Source organism: Phyllobates terribilis, unplaced genomic scaffold, assembly GCF_046119375.1.
Source record: "Phyllobates terribilis strain yellow unplaced genomic scaffold, ASM4611937v1 Scaffold_2__4_contigs__length_985480577, whole genome shotgun sequence".
NCBI lineage: Eukaryota > Metazoa > Chordata > Amphibia > Anura > Dendrobatidae > Phyllobates > Phyllobates terribilis.
Window position 1 is genome coordinate 693,907,121 of NW_027362762.1, and position 17,409 is coordinate 693,924,529.

General features: G+C 41.1%; 1 protein-coding gene across 1 annotated transcript; it reads right to left on the minus strand.

Annotated features, from left to right (window-relative positions):
• Nucleotides 1-8,444: 8,444 nt before the first annotated feature.
• Nucleotides 8,445-16,946, minus strand: GUCA1A (guanylate cyclase activator 1A). Its single transcript, XM_073670699.1, has 4 exons — nt 16,554-16,946; nt 11,469-11,618; nt 11,265-11,355; nt 8,445-10,676 (listed from the first exon to the last, which is right to left on the minus strand). The coding sequence occupies exons 1-4, from the start codon at nt 16,749-16,751 to the stop codon at nt 10,507-10,509; spliced, it is 609 nt and encodes a 202-aa protein (XP_073526800.1). The 5' UTR covers nt 16,752-16,946; the 3' UTR covers nt 8,445-10,506.
• Between the last annotated feature and the right edge of the window lie 463 nt (nt 16,947-17,409).

Consider the following 17,409-nt stretch of genomic DNA (forward strand, 5'->3'; position numbering starts at 1 on the left):
TCACTAAAGTCTCTAATGATTTACTAACAGCCAAATCCAAAGGTCACTACTCCCTGCTGATTCTCCTGGATCTCTCCGCCACATTTGACACTGTGGATCACCAGCTCCTCCTCACTATGCTCCACTCTATAGGCCTCAAGGAAACCGTTCTCTCCTAGTTCTCCTCCTACCTCTCTGACCGCTCCTTCACTGTATCTTTTGCCGGCTCCTCTTCCTCTCCTCGTCCCCTTACTATCGGAGTTCCGCAGGGCTCAGTCCTAGGCCCCCTCCTCTTCTCTCTATACACTGCCCCTATTGGACAAACAATCAGCAGATTTGGGTTCCAGTATCATCTCTATGCTGACAACACCCAACTATACACTTCTTCACCTGACATCACTCCTACCCTAATACAAAATACCAAGGATTGTCTGTCTGCTGTCTCTAACATCATGTCCTCCCTATATCTTAAACTGAATCTCTCTAAAACTGAACTTCTTGTGTTTCTCCCCTCCACTAACCCAACTCTACCTAAAATCGAAATTACCTTGGAGGGTTCAACCATAACTCCCAAGCAGCATGCCCGCTGCCTGGGGGTCATATTCGACACTAACCTTTCCTTTACCCCCCCCATATCCGATCACTCACTCGCTCCTGTCACCTGCATCTTAAAAACAACTCCAGAATCCGACCTTTTCTCACCTTTGAAACTGGTAAAACTCTTACTGTTGCTCTTATTCACTCTCGTCTGGACTACTGCAACTCTCTTCTGATCGGTCTCCCTCTTACCAAACTTTCTCCTCTCCAATCCGTGCTGAATGCGGCAGCCAGGGTCGTATTTCTGTCCAGCTGCTTCACCGATGCCTCCATCTTGTGCCAGTCTTTACATTGGTTGCCGGTCCGCCTCAGGGTCCAATATAAACTCATCACTCTTACCCACAAAGCTCTCCACAATTCTGCACCGCCTTATATCTCCCCTCTCATCTCTATCTATCGCCCTACACGTGCCCTCCATTCTACAAATGACCTAAGACTAACATCCCCCATAATCCGAACCTCGTACCTCCGTCTCCAAGACTTCTCTTGTGCTGCACCAGTTCTCTGGAATGCACTACCCCAGGCGATCCGACTGATGCCTAGCCCCCATAACTTCAAGCGCGCTTTAAAAACCCATCTCTTTAAACAAGCCTACCACCTTAACTACTCAGTAAATTAACTTTCCCCTGTTCCCTCCTTCTAAATATCATTCAGAATCTGTTCCCTACGCTTCATCTGTCTCCACACCCTCCATGCACAAGATAACTACACTCGGTACTCGAGTATTGCACTTAAACATACAGGCTGATGACCGGATCATACAGCTTTATATGAAAATCCCTATTTATTATAATTGCCAGACCTGAAATAACAAGCACTTTTCACCTATTGTGTCCCCCCATTTCCTTGTAGAATGTAATCTTGCGAGCAGGGACCTCACTCCCAATGTAACTGTTTAAACTGTCCTTAAATTGTATTGAATTTATTGTCTGTACATGTCCCCGCTTAATTGTAAAGTGCTGCGGAATTTGTTGGCGCTATGTAAATAAAAAATTATTATTATTATTATTATTATTATGTTCTGTTAACCCTTTCGGCGAGCATGCTCAGATGCTTGCCAAGTATCTTCAGCAAGCTATGTTTTAGTCACCCCATAGCATGGTTTGCGACTGTTTGACTGCTTTAATACATGTGAGGAATGCCTAAGAAACAGGCATTCCTCACATGTATTAAAGCAGTCAAATAGTCGCAAATCATGCGCATGGCGTGACTAAAACATAACAGTAGAGCACTCTGTAGATACTCGGAAAACAACTGAGCATGCTCATAAATCTCAAGTAACGAACATGCTCGCTCATCACTAATGTTAACCTTGTAGTGAAAAACGCTGTACATTTACATATAGAGGTGAATATCTAGTTAGTTTTAAGTGCTATAAGTGTGAGGGATGGTGTTGGAGCTGTCTCAGAAACCATCCACAGCAGGCATCAGCTATATAGTACAGCGGACACTCTGTGGCATCAAAGGTAGCTCCAAAGCAGGGGGGGATCCCTGTGACTTAAAGCGGGTGCCAAGTCTACATTTGTGTATATACCTACTAGGTTCTGCCAAAGGTTTTACATTGACATGGATAATACACTGCACTACATATGTATTGTAGTGCAATGTGAAAGCAATCGAGATATCTCATGCTCAAGTTGCTTGCTTTAGTGCCTGGAAGAATTAAAGAATGCTGTTAAAATGGAGTTAAATAAAATGTTTAAATACCCCACTATAGTTGCATTGATAGAAAAGTTACCATTTAGCATTGCAGTGATGGAAAATAAGGCTGCAGTGCCCTCAAAGCCCATAATATTTTTATTGGATAAAAACAAGGAGGAATAACTTATACTCTTAGGCTAAGATCACACGACCACATAAAAATCATTTGCTTTTCAACCAGAAAAAAGAGACAATTTTTCATCTGTATTGTCATCAGCAGCTAATTGACCAGATACAGTTTCCTATGTTAATAATGGCAATGTATCAGTAAAAATCTGATGCTACATGGAAGATCCGTATATGGGATCCTATTATTTTGCGCACCCATAGATTTGAATAGGCAAGTGTCATCTGAAATATAGGGAAGACTAATGTACGTTGCAATTTATTTCAAGTGAATACACTGTCATCTGTATAGCCAAAATGAATAAAATTGGTCCCAGTGCTGTCCATGTGATGTCACTTTTTTTCACTGACCGCACGGGAACTGAAAATACGGACATGTGAATGTGCCCTCATGGTTCCGACATTTGAACAGTGTGGACTGCAAAATACACTGACTGACTTGTGAAGTAAGATATGACCCACAATGACTGACTACTCTGCTTCTGATCTAGTTTGCAGTATAGTAAAATCTACCAATTGGCCATGTAATTTGCTTATTTTGAGGTGTTTCTGATTCTTAGTCGCTGTAACAATCCACCAGCAAAACCAGTTGTTTCTCAGGTGTCTAATGTGTTTAATGAGTGTAAGGCAGTGCTTGTCATCATCCTGGGGGATACTCGCTTCGCTGCGTCAATTTAAAACACACCAGCCATATTTTCCGGTATTTCTCAACTTAGCAGTTTATTAACTTCATAAACTGCTGATTTCCGGGTCCAACTCTGTGGCCCACCGACACACAAATAATGTCCAGGAGCCTCAAGTGGCAGACCGGCCCACTTGGCTCTAGTTACAGCCTCCCCCCAAGGTAATAATAACAATGTCCAAATCAATGTCCATATAAGCAGGGTTTATCTTGCCGGCTTATGGCTGCTTCCGTCCGTTTGGTTCCCCAGATGGGGGGTCTCTAGCCTCTGGCCCTCCAAGGCTTACTGGCGTCCCATCACAGGACCCAGGCTTCACCCTCCAGGAGTCCTCTTAGCCTCTGGCCCTCCAAGGCTTACTGGCATCTCTCTCACACTCAGATCCAGGCTTCACCCTCCAGGAGTCCACCAGGCTTCACCAGGCCTCACCAGGCCTCACACGAGCGGTGTTCCCTCACACACAGGGAACAGTCTCATGTCTCTCACACGGTGTCAAGAAACACGCCTGTCACACCCCTTGCACCTCTACACACTGCACACCTCACCAGGGTTTTTATATCCTGTAGAAACAGCCACAGGACCTGTGCTTATCTCACAGTCACGTGTCCATACCTTCTGTGAGCAAAAAGGACCTGTGTGATGTCACAGTCATGTGACCAGTCAGCTGAGGGGGAGGAAATAGCCTAAACAGACATACTAGATCATTATAGCAATGCCGCTGCACCACATGAGGCAAACTCTGGAATTAACGTACCACTCCAGTAAAAAATGCTATCCCATGCACCCACTGGTCTCATTATGACCATTAATTGTAATTGTTAATATTTGCAAAGAGTATTTCTGTACACAAATTTGTGCCTTTTTTTATTCTGTTGAGTTACATAACTCTGTGATGACCCCTTATATTTAAGGGGAATTTGTTAGCTGGATTTCACTCTCCCCAAAGTATTTATGTGCTCATGTTGCTCTTTCAAAGACAAGTCCAACAATACCTTTACATGGCCAGTTAGTTTCCCCATTACTGAGAAATCAGCCATTGAATTGATAATGCAAGTGAGACAAAGATTATGGTAGATCTAAAGCCTCTTTGGCTATGTGCCCACGATGCAGAAATGCTCCGGATTTTTTCCTGAGCGTTTCTGCATCTCCCTGGCAGAAAAAAACGCATGCAGATTGTACATGCAGATTGTACATGCGGATTGTACATGCGTTTTTCCTGCCAGGGACATGCGGATGTGAAGCGTTCTTCACTTGCATTTCCGCATGCGGGTTGTCAAGCGCTTTCCAAGCGATTTTAGCATCACTTGGAAAGTGCTTGTCAACTTGGTCACACTATATAAATCCATGCAAACAGCATGAATTTATATAGTGTGACCGAAAGAATGGTAAAAAATAAAAAATAAATATTATACTTACCTTCTGATGGCCCCCGGAGTCTTGCTTCGCTCCGTCCTGGCTGCCGGCAGCTCGCGGTACACTGAAGGACCTGCCATCACATGACTATGACTTCAGCACAGGTCCTTCAGTCCACCGCGAGCTGCCGGCAAGGGAGGACAAGCACAGCGGGGGCCATCAGAAGGTAAGTAGAATATTTATTTTTTATTTTATTCATTTTTTCCAGGTTCTATGGTAACCGGGTCCGGAGGAGAGTCTCCTCTTCTCCAGACCCAGGTACCATCCGCACATTGAAACGCATGGATTCCGCATGTACAGATGCAGTGATGCGTAATCCATGCATTCCAATGCAAGTCAATGGCGGCAATTATGCTGCGTGACCGCAAAATGAATGGACATGCTGCTTATTTTTCCGCAATGATAACCCGCAGCGGAAATTTCCGCAGCATGTGCACAGCCAATGCGGATTATCATTGGGGAACATGGCAGGCCTTCTACCAAGCGTTTTTTAAGCGTTTCTGCAGCGTTTTTGCCGCTGCGGAAATGCTTAAAAAACGCATCGTGGGCACACAGCCTTTCACTCCAGCTCTATTCCCCACCCAGTGCCGCCTCCTCCTGCTTCACTGACAGCTTCTTTGCCTAAAGTCACTCAGAATAGAGGCTGTCACTCAAGCAGAAGGAGGCAATACTGGGTGGGGAATAGTTTAGTTAAATTGTTGGAATCCCATCTACTACTTCTATTTTCTAATGGTGCACACTAATGTGAAGGAAGGTGGGGAATAGAGCTGGAGTGACAGAGGTTTCAGATCTACCATAGTCCTTCAGCCTTTTGCATATCAATTAAAAGGATGATTTTTTTTTTTAGTAATAGAGAAACGGACTGGCCATGTTAAGGTATTGCTGGACTTGTCTTTGAAAGAGCTACATGTGCATACAAATAGTTTGGGGAGTAAAATCCTGATGACAGATGTTTCTCAATGTGGTTTCTGTATCAGTCGATGTCAACATCTCCTTGCATGACGGACTTTTAGAAGCATGCTAACTTGCATCCTGCATACCTCCTTACGTGTGCTGGTGATCTTGTAAGTAGTAGTTTTAGCAAGACACAAGGGAAGGAAACACATCCTGTATATAGAAGCTTGTGTACAAGAAGGTGGAAACATGGCTGCCGCTGGAGAAAATCATAAGGTAGGAATAAGGACTGCACCATTGATTGGAAAAAAATGCAGTTGCTTTAATTAATCAATCAGTGTTGGATTTATATGACAAAAAGTGTTTGTGTAAAGGCTTCTCCACTTTGAAAATGTTACCCCTTTAATGGGTAAATGACATGCTTATAAGGGGAAAGCAAAAATATGGCTTACCTTTTTCATCGGGTTTAGTAGTTAACAAGAATGAAAACTTGGAAACTTGCTTTTGCTACATCAGAAGACTGTACAGAGCTTTATACAGGCAACAAGGAATGCTGGGAGATTTCAGCTCTGAAGACTGTAGAATTGTGAATGCATAATGATAGGATACAGACTGTAATATTGTATAATTACTCAACTCTTTATGTAGATTCATTCAATAAAATTGTGTTCAAAGGTAGGCATAAGGGACTTAAAGGGAATATGTCAGCAGGTTTTTGCTACCTCACCTGAGAGCAGCATAATGTAGGCAAAGAAATCCTGAATCCAACGATGTATCACTTAAGGCCCCGTCACACTTAGCGACGCTGCAACGATCCCGACAACGATACGACCTGTCAGGGATCGTTGCTGCGTCGCTATGTGGTCGCTGGTGAGCTGTCAAACAGGCAGGCTCACCAACGAACAGGGGAGCAGCGACATCGTGGAAAGAATCTTTCCACGATGTCCTGCTCCTGGTTACCAGCCTGCTGAAGCAGGAGCAGGCTGGTAACCATGATAAACATCAGGTTACTAGGGGCACACGCGCACCTAGTAACCCGCTGTTTATCATGGTTACCACTCTGCTACGGTGAGCGGGAGGTTACCACTCACTTTAGCAGGCTCGTAACCATGATAAGCAGATGTTTATCATGGTTACCAGCCTGATCGCTGCTCCCGCTGGTCACACACAGCGATGTGTGCTGACCAGCGGGAGGGCAACGACCAAAAAAAGGTCCAGGACACTTTGCAGCAATCAGCGACCTCACAGCAGGGGCCTGATCGCTGCAAAGTGTCACACATAGCGACATCGCTGGTGAGGTCGCTGTTGCGTCACCAAAACCGTGACACAGCAGCGATCTCGCTATGTGAGACGGGGGCTTTAGTTTACAGTATGCAGCCATTCTGACAAAATCAGAGCTTTTAGATTTAGAATGAACCAGGCTCTCCGTGTACAAAGTCCATAGACAGTGAGGTGCTTAGTTGCTGGACTAGTCTGACAATGTTAATCTCTTAGTGATAAATCCTTCACAGTTAGTAAACAACAGCACAAGTGACACATCCCTGAATTCTGTGCTTCAGCCTCTATCTCCTGCTGTCTTCAGATTACATTGCAAAAACCTGCTGACAGAATCCCTTTAATAGATCACATTTTAGATTACTTTGCATGTTGTGCTCACAATCAGCTTAGTTGGCTATGATTACATGTTACAATGAAAATTAGTAAACTTTTTGACTGTGTTGAATTGGTTTTAAGTAATTGAAACATTGCATAGTTATTTCTCCTAGAAACAATATACAATGTACACTATACAATGTACAATATAAAATGTACACTATACAATGTACAATATACAATGTACAATATACAATGTACAATTTTTATCAACTAATCATTAAGTTGAAGAATCAGGAAAAGAAATCAGAAACATATGAGACAACGTAGTTTTATTGTTTGTATATGACAAAAGCAGACAATACAACCCAACTGTCAGCAATACACAACATGAAATGGTCAGTCACAAAGCTGTCAAAGTGTTCATAACTAGACAATGAATCTACAGTATAGTCTTGCTGTGAATATCCACAGGTACAGGGCATCTGCACTGCATAAATACTGAGGCTTTTTTTTTGTTAAACCTCACAAGAGTTTCACTGATTTTTAATAACATTTTCAAGCAGCTTAAAATAATATAGAAGAAAGCTACTAAATTTAAAAAAATCTTCAAAAGTAACTACATACACAAATAGAGTAGAAAACAAGAGAATTCATCTAGTTCAATAGTATGTATAGTCTTTAGACCTTATCATTGAGTGAAATCATCCTCCTAGAAGAGGTCTAATCATCACATGAGATCACAGTTCCACGGCATCTTTTCTTATAAATCTGAATGGATGGTTCCTCTGTTATTCCTCTTAGACATTAATGAACACATTAACAACTGGGTGTAACTTGTTATGGGTAAGTCTTTACACTGTCCAATAGTGCTGTGTAAGGACCCACCCCCTTGACTAAGGCGAATGGTAACACCCGGTTGTCAATTTACTCTGAAATATTCAGGAGAAATAACAGAGGAAAGGCACAACACAGAGTTATGAGAGCCGATGTTGCAGAATTGTTAATTAATGGGGAACTCAACTGTTTACTAAGAGATGTATCAGAAGAACTGGCAGCCTCTTTTAAAGAGGTTGTCCTGTTAAAACAAGTTACCACCTACCCATAGGAATTGTTATAACTTATTGATAGGTGGGGGCCTAACCACTGGGATTCACACAAATCGGCCGAACGGTGCACTTTTATCCCTGTTAAAATGGAGTAGCAGAGCGTACGACCTACATTCCATTCATTCTCTATGGGATTGCGCTGCGTTTGGCTTTTTCCAGAAGCCCCATAGGGAACTGAATGGAGTGAGTATCTGAGCTGCCACGATATCTTGTCATGGGATTAAAAGTTCCCCGATCTGCCAATTGGCACAGGTCTTGTTGGTGGGGCACCCACCGATCAACAAATTATCAGCTATCCTGTTGATAGGCAATGACTTGTTTTAACTGACAACTCCTTTAAGACTCTCACCTTTTCAACACAAAATATGTTCATCGGCCTCATCCAATTCCCTATTCTCAAATATATAAAGCACATTAGTAAATAAGTAAAACCCCTTCAAGGTGCACAAACAACAGAAAAAATGGAGATAGTTGAATATAACACTTCATCTGATAAGAGGAGGAGTAGTGAGGTTGCTTAATGGCGTAGTTCCCAGTCTTATCCTACATGAGACCGATATATACCTTATATCAGAGCAGTATTATACAATGCACTCACCGATACCTGCAAGGTATATAACATAGTTGGTTGTGCCATCCACTGGAGTTTCATCAAGAAGTCCGTTCAGCCTGAGACAGATACTAGTACCCAGCCTATATACAAACAGAACCATGTCCAGGTTACAGACAGTCATGAATCATGCAATATTTAACCCCTTAATGACCAGGCCTGAAATGCTCTTAATGACCAACCAAATTTTTTTTTTTTCCGCTTTTGTCTCCACTTTTCAGCAGCCACAACTTTTTTCATTTTCCTCTTGCGTAGCTCTCTGAGGCTTTTATTTTTTTGTGTAAGACAAATTGTAATATTTTTAGTGCTGTTTTTGAGTGCATAAAAATTACTGTGATTTTTTTCTTTTCGACACAAATATTGAAAAAAAAATAAATTTTTGGTTTAGTTTTTTAGTTTAGATTTTTTACTATTCACGTTTCACTGCAAATCTACCTAATATTTGTTTTGTTTTGCTCTAACTATGTTATAAAATATATTTTATATGAAAATAATATTTTTTTGGGTGGGATTTTTTGTGGTGGGGACTTTTCTTATTCCTTTTTTTGGAGATTTTTTTATGAATATATTGCACAATTTGACAGTTTGTCCAGGGGAACGTATTTTTTTCCTTATATTGTATATTTTGTACACTGTAACTGGGGCATCCATAGGAGCACCAGTTACAGGGAAAACACCCTACTACAGTGACAGAAGTCACTGGCATAGCCGATCTAGATTTGCTAGGACCCAGCAGCTCTGCTTTGCTGAAAGAGACCCAGCAATCATATGACCGCCAGGTCCCTCAAAAGCATCGTCAATGTTTCTATTTATTACATAGCGCTTGTTGAGCACTACGTAGCCGGAAAAAGAGAATAAGGAAATTGTGGTATACGACTTCTGTCTTCTCCCAAAAGTCCCTGGCTGTGTCTGGTAGCCAGCGACTCGACCTGCTCCTGCTAGGATTGCAAGAGCAGGAGCTTTAACCTTGCGCTGCAAATTTATAATGGCACAGGATTAAAGCTCAGGTTCAAATATGCTTAAATTTACGGCGCTTGGTTGTTAACAGGCTAAAGTGGTTACCCAGGATTTGGGATGGTTTTTTTTCTAAAAGGCAGGGAATGATTTTTTTTTTTTAAATAATCATTACTCATTCCCACCTAGTTTCTAGCTCTGTTGCTCCAGTGGTACCCTACTGGTGATGACTGGGATTAACATTATCTATTTAGTGTAATTGTTTAACGATAACCTGTCACTACTACTGACATGTCTGTTTTAGTAAAGGCATGCATAGCCCATGAAATGAACAATCTGGAGCATCTATTCTCAAAATTCTGCACTGTGTTGTTCCTTTGTGATTTCTCTTAAAAATGCATAAATAAATTGACAACTTAGTTTTATATTATTTTATTTATTAGTTTTGTCCCCTCATCAGCACTGATTGCTGTATCTGAGTATGTGTGAACCTCCAACCACTAATGCCGAGTTGTCCATTTATTCACAAATTTCTTGGAGGATAACAAAACGCAGATTTTCCTTGTAGAGTTGCAATAAAAGATGCTCCAGAATTGTTATTCCATAGGGAATATAAGTATTCAATGAAATTGACATTTTAGGAGTAATGAAATGTCCTCTTTAAGTGAATTCTAATCTCTCTAGAAACGTTGTGAAGGTGATCGCCCATTGTTTGGTGCCATTTATCGATGGCACTTGTGTCCTGCGGTAGACATTCTAATCAGTCCTGGGCATGTCATAGGCAAAGTCCGCAGGAAAAAGGATGCACAGTGATGGAAACACAGACGTTACTTCTTCCACCCCGGGTAATCTAGTCTACAGTTGTGATTTCTTTGCGAGGCCGTTCTGTGATCTCCATCCGTTTCCCATCATTCTGAATCATGTAGACAATGTGTTTCAGGTCCAAACTGCGGGTCAGCACATCCAGGAGCAGCTCGTCCTTCTGTACACCTCCTATAAACTCCTCCAGGGATAATTCACCTAGAAACAATATAGGCACACATGAAAAATAACATTTTGCCTCCGTTTGATCTGCTTTCCATAGGAGTTTTTCCTCAACTTTGCCAGACACAATAAGGTGATAGATTACTTTGTGTTCTGCAAAAAAAACTAAAAGTGCAGAAAAATGGAGTCCTAATTTTCATCTTTTGAATTTACTGCGGATACACGTATGAATAACATGTTTGGGTATTTGGATGTAATCCCCAGATGGGATGCCTAGAGGAACACACGTGGATGCTTCTGTGTATCCTCTTTGGATCGTAAGCTCCTATCTGCAGGATCCACTCTTTTTTTTGTAAGATTTTTATTGTTTTTAAATATTGTTTTTCACGTATATTTTTCCACTAAGGACACATCTGTGCTATAAAAATGGCCTCTTATCATCATCACTGTTCTTCTAGTAATCTCCATGAGTGCAACCTCTGGTGGAAAACCGTGGTAGGTACAAGAAGTGACACTAAACCTGCTCAGCTAGTCCTATTAGGCCACAATTGTATTAGCAGATAAGTCTAAGTACCTTACGTAAAGGCAGTCTAATAATAAGAAAAACGCATGAAGATTACTCACCATCGCCATTAATGTCAATTTTGTCAAAAACCATATCTGTGAATTCCTCTGCGGTCATATCATCATTACATCTGTTAATAGCCCTGATAGCCTGAAAGACAGCAACGAGTTTGGTTGAAAGTTCATTTCACAAATTTATGTCTGGGGAAGGTTGAAATATGGTGTATAGAACCTACAGGCCTGATCTGCTAGAAATCCTCTCACCTTTATTATGTTGAGAAGTTCTCCTCTGTCAATGCAGCCATTGCCATCCACATCGTAGAGCTTGAAGTACCACCGCAGCTTCTGCTCCACTTTGCCTTTCAGGACTAAGCTCAAAGCAGCTACATACTCCATAAAATCCATATAACCATCCTGAAAAAAAGCGTTCAATGAGTACACAAGGCTATTAGTGTACAGTATCCACTGTGTATGGTGTCTATATCTATCTCTCTATCTCATATCTATCTAATAAATCAAATAAAATCAAATTGGCTTTATTAGCAGGACTAAGTACATATTAGCATTGTCAAAGCAAGTGGTAAAATAATGGGGTGATGGGGATAGGGACACATCCAGGGTGGGGTATCTGAGTCCATGATATCTATCATCTATCTATCATTTATCTATCTGTCTATCTGTCACTTATCTATCTATCTATCTACGTATCTATCTATCTATCTATCTATCTATTTATCTATTTATCTATCTATCTGCCATTTATCTATCTGTCTATCTGTCACTTATCTATCTATCTATCTATCTATTTATCTATCTATCTATCTGCCATTTATCTATTTATCTATCTATTTATCTATCTATCGGTCATTTATCTATCTATCAATCATTTATCTGTCATTTATCTATCCATCTATCATATTTAGTTGCTACTGTATTATATAAACTTTGCTGGTAACATTCCCTAGTATGTGGTCCATTTTGACTTGCTCCCTACAGGCAGCCATCATGTCATCCTGGTACTCTGTGTGATGGGATGTGGGAATTTGGAGCTCTGTATTGGAAAATAACCCCTTTAACATTTTATTGCTCCATATGGATGCAGATTATTGAAATGGCAAATGGAGCTCTTACTTGCCCTCCCAGGCTCCAGAGCTGCCTCTTTGCTGCTGCTCCTGTTTCTGTTAATCGGTTGCAGCATTGATGTCACATCTAAAGAGCTTGTAACCGCTGCAAACAATCACTGGGTTCAACAACTTGTGCCATCTACATCGACAAAGCCGCTGAGCCCAGTGATTGGCTACAGTGGTTACAAGAGCTGTAGACTTGATGTCACTGCTGCAGCCAAATAATAAAGACTGGAGCAGCAATGTAGAAGCAGTGCAGGACCTGGGGAGGATGAATTACAGCTTTCAGTTTATTATCTAAGACCTCTGTAACCCTATGGTACAATAACATTTTAAAATAGACAAACCTTTTAAGACTTCTGAACTAAGGAGTTGCTCCAAGTGTGAAAGTTATCCCATACACATAGGATGGAGGGCAACTTCTTGGTCACTAGATGTCCAACCACTGGGACCCCACCAGTCCCAAGAACCAGGGCTCTGAAGAGCACCATGTGAATGGAGCGGAAGCCAAGCATGTACACCTCCACTCCATTCATCCTCTATGAGATCAAAGGAGCTAGCCGAGTGCCGCATTACACAGGTCTTTGGAAATCCCATAAAATGAATGGGTTGCATGTGCGCATGCTTGACATCTGCTCCATTTCCATGGGGCTCTACAGAGCACTGGTTCTCATGATCAGTCACGGTCTCAGTGGCCAGACCCCCAGCGATTGGGAAATTATTTCCGGTCCACTAGATAAGAGAGAACCTCCTCCTATAAATTATGATTTTGTTGCAAGTGCTTAAAATGTCTCTAGATGTCTGAATTTCAGCGATCATAAAAAGATTTTGTGCTCTAAGGCAAACAGTATAGTTAATATAATTGAAAGAGGTTTTCCAGTAACAAGATTTTACCATTGTCTCTGGAGATAGCTCCATTAGTACTTCTTTCGTCAGTCATGCCTTCTTGTTACTGGAATCCTCTTTAAATTACAGCGATCAAGTGGGGTCTCAGTGATCAGACTCCTACCATTCTAGAATTTATCATCAAGTCTTTGGATAGGTGACAACTTTTGGTTGACCATCTGATGTAATGAATCCAAAAAATATGAGTAAGGCCCTATATATAGCCTATTACAAATATGTAAGCTTCTGTGTAGGAATTATAGCATTAGATGTTGGTTATTTAGAAGTGTGACAACCGTGTCCTCCTTCTTACTCTGCTCTATTATCGCATCTCACTTCCCTTTTACAGGAGAACTGTTGCCCGAACCAGGGACAGCATGAAACAGGGAAAGACTATAGATATGTTTAATGGCACCCTTAGACGTGAAGATCCATTCTGTTAAACGACTGCTGGACAACTATATACAAGTCAATTGGTGGTCATTTACTGGCCCATTTAGACAGGTCGACAAATGTTCTATATACACAGAATAATCATTTTGTGTTCATAGAACTTCATGTTATCGGCAGCACCTCACCAGGATGAAGTACTGCCAATACCAATGATTTTTATTCTGGCATAAATATCATTGTTCCTGACAAACTAGCATTTTGCTCTTTTGTTGGGTGATTGCTGGCCTATTTACAATGCTGATAATTAGGTATTAAAGAGGTTGTCCACTACTTTTACATTGGTGGCCTATCAGTAGGAGAGGTCATCAATGTCTGATCGGCCGGAGTCTGACACCCGGCACCCCTGTCGATCAACTGTCATGGGTGATGGTTGCGGCCGCCGGCCAGAAGTACTTACTTGCGGAGCTGGTCTCCTACTTTTAGTGGCTGCCGCAGGGTACTACACATCTACCATTGATTTGAATAGGAGGCAGATGTACAGTACCCTGCGGCAGCCACTACAAGTAGACGGCCAGCTCCACAAGTAAGCACTTCTGGCCGGTGGCCACTGCCACTGATAACAGCTCATCGGTGGGGGTGCCAGGTGTCGGACCCCGGCTGATCTGACATTGATGACCTCTCCTAAGGATATGCCTCCAATGTAAAAGTAGTGGACAACCTCTTTAACATTCCTACAACACTTGGCTCATCTAAATGGGTCATTGCTCTATAGAGAGAGTATAAGGCTGCGTTCACATGTAGTTCACATGTAGCAGCCATGCTGCAGCTTTTAAGCAGCAGTTCTGTGCTAATGCAGTCTTTTTACTGTGTTCCTACAAAATCACTTAATCTTGAAGAGAAATAGCTGTTTCACTTGCAAATCCACAGGGGTATTATGATCGGGTGAAACCCATTTTCCTATAAAATTAAGTGATTGTGCAGGAAAACAGTAAAAAGAGGGAAGCAGCACAGTGCTGTTGTGGCTAAAAGCTGCGGTGTGACCACTACATGTGAATGCAGCCTAAAGGGACAAGAGTCATGGCGGTTCTCTGCTCAGCATGATTGACAGGTCTCACTATTGATGTATACAGAAATTCATGTCTATCAAGCCGTGCCGAGAGAGGTATAGGCTCCACCATGAATTTTCCCCCTATTCTGGGCTCGTTCTCAAGCTACATTTTCTTGAAAAGGGTGTAAAGTATGGCTCTTTGCAATGAGGGAGCCTGTCCTTATCTGGTGCTTTCTGCGGCTTAGGCAGAATAAATCTCCTGAACGACTCCCAGTAAGCCGATGATTCCAGTGATGGGATTCAGCTAAATACATCCCTGTAATACTATAGGTGGAGGTTTCCATAGGTCACGACAATGACTTATACTTTCATCTTTTCTTTTTGCTTTTTCTTTTTTTTTCCATTTGGCAGAGTAAGTAAAATAAAGCCCGATGTCAGATGCCAATTTGACTTAGCTGCTGTGGCCTACGCAATTCTTGCCATCCAAATCAAGGCACAAGAAGGCAACAGAATTTAGGATCGCTGTCAGTATATTTTGCTTTAATTTCATGGGGCACTCAAGTGTGTGTTTGTATGCTGGTGGATGTGTCCTAGTTGGGTTGGGTGGAGGTAAACAAATTGGTGGCCAATGCCATTTAAAAGAGCAATCTGGTCCATTGGCATTAATAAAGGGACTGTCCCATAAATAACTGCGATGTGCGATACAGTAAAATAAGCATCCAAAAAGTCTAATGAGCCCATGACTCTATAAGGGGCAATATATGTCGATACCTAAGATCTTTCCATTTGTACAACTATCACTTGATAGCAACCTGTCTCTGCTAGGTGTATTGTAAATTTATTGGGTTTGGGGGAACAGGTCAGTGTGGAATTGTCCTGCAAAAGAACAATTCTGAACTATGGGCACTGGCAGCCTCATGTTTTTAACCTATGAATTGTTATGGAGGTTCTGTGGGTGACTTACTGCTGCATTCTGTATTAGATCCACAAGGTGGCAATCTTTTGTGACTAATGAGAATATTTTCTTCAAAACTGGCTTTAAACAGCGAAATAGGCAGAATGGGCACTTAGAAAGGCCTTATGACACACAGCTCTAAATATAAGTTACCGATGCATGTGGCCTATGATCCTTTTTTGTGGCTGAGTGGGGTATCTTGTATTAGTTTTGAGCAGTTTAAAAGGCTTCCAGGATTAATCATTGTAACTAAAAACAAATCTGTTCTTAAAGGGGTATTTCCATCTCCAAGATCCTATCCCAATATGTAGTAGGTGTAATAATAATATTAGCAAATACATCCAATTAGAAATGTAGTATTGTTCTTCTGATTCGCTTTGTCGCTTACCCCATGTGTAGGGCATTGCAGTAGCTTAGGTATCAATGGTTACGACCACCCATATAGTGACAGATAGTTGTTAGTGGTCGTAAGCCTGGATACCTAAGCTACTGCAATGCCCTGTACATGGGGTAAGTGACAAAGAGAATCAGAACTATACTACATTTCTAATGGGAGGTATGTGCTAATATTATCCTCATTACACCTACTACATATTGGGCAAGGATCTTGGAGATAGGACTACCCCATTAACTTATTTAAATTATTGACAAATGTTCTTGTACTTGAAAACATTTTGATTTAACCCTTTTCTTAACTTCAAATAATTACTTCTTATGTGTAAAAATGTTTAAATGGGGGATTTTCTATTTTATTAATTGCTTGCTACTTTACTAGCACTAACATGCTCTATAGTATTATACAAAGAATGTTATCACTCATATAAGTCATTGTCCTTTGTATGACATTTCTGTATTATTGCACTAGAGAATTATTACACCCCATCAGGTCATCATATCGTGAAATAGACATTGCAGTATATTAGATGAAGGTACAGACAAGTTACCTTGTTAAAGTCAAATGTGTCGAACATTTGTTCAATGTACTCATTGGATGCCGGACTAAGGTTCTTGAGTCCGAAGAATTGCTTGAATTCATGTTGGGTCAACTGACCAGATGGACACTCTGTCATGAACTTTTTATACCATCGGTGAATTTCTGTGGCACTTAGCTCTTCTACTGCTTTCCCATCCATATTCCCCATCTTTGACTTAAAGTCTTGTTGTATTTATCCGTGTACAAAACGTGGATCCCAAAAATACAAAAAAAAGACTTTGCTAAAAATTACATTTACCACTTTGTTCCAGTAATAAAGTAAAATTTTCTTAATTCTTAAAGAGTATTCTGGATATAATGTCCCAAAACTTGAAGGAGGCCAGTGTGTGTTCTTCAAATGTCCAAATGAAAAGACGGTAAAAAATGGCAAAACTTTACTTAAGGAACCACGCAATTTCACTGCTAGCCAATCACAGGGCTCCTCAGAAAGGGAACCCCTCGTGTCTAGGCAGGTGAAGAGGAAAAACAAACCCCCCACCCCCCTATTGAATAAGCAATCTGTAGTGATTAAAGTGAAACAAGATTACAGAAGGAGGTGGTTTAGGATGCCCCTGAAGGGATTTGTAATCTTTTAATCGCAGATCTAGCTCTGACATTGTTAATGACCTATGAATGCTCTAACAATAGTATCAAAAATAAAATGACCATTGTTTATTTCCTTTGCAGGTAATCGTTATAATAACCTTAGTGATTGTAATGGCTATTAGTGAGTGGATAAGGTCATATATATATAAGATATATAAAACGGTCATAACAAGATGCTCAGACTTTTTTTCCCCCATAAAATTACAACAATAACAATGTAA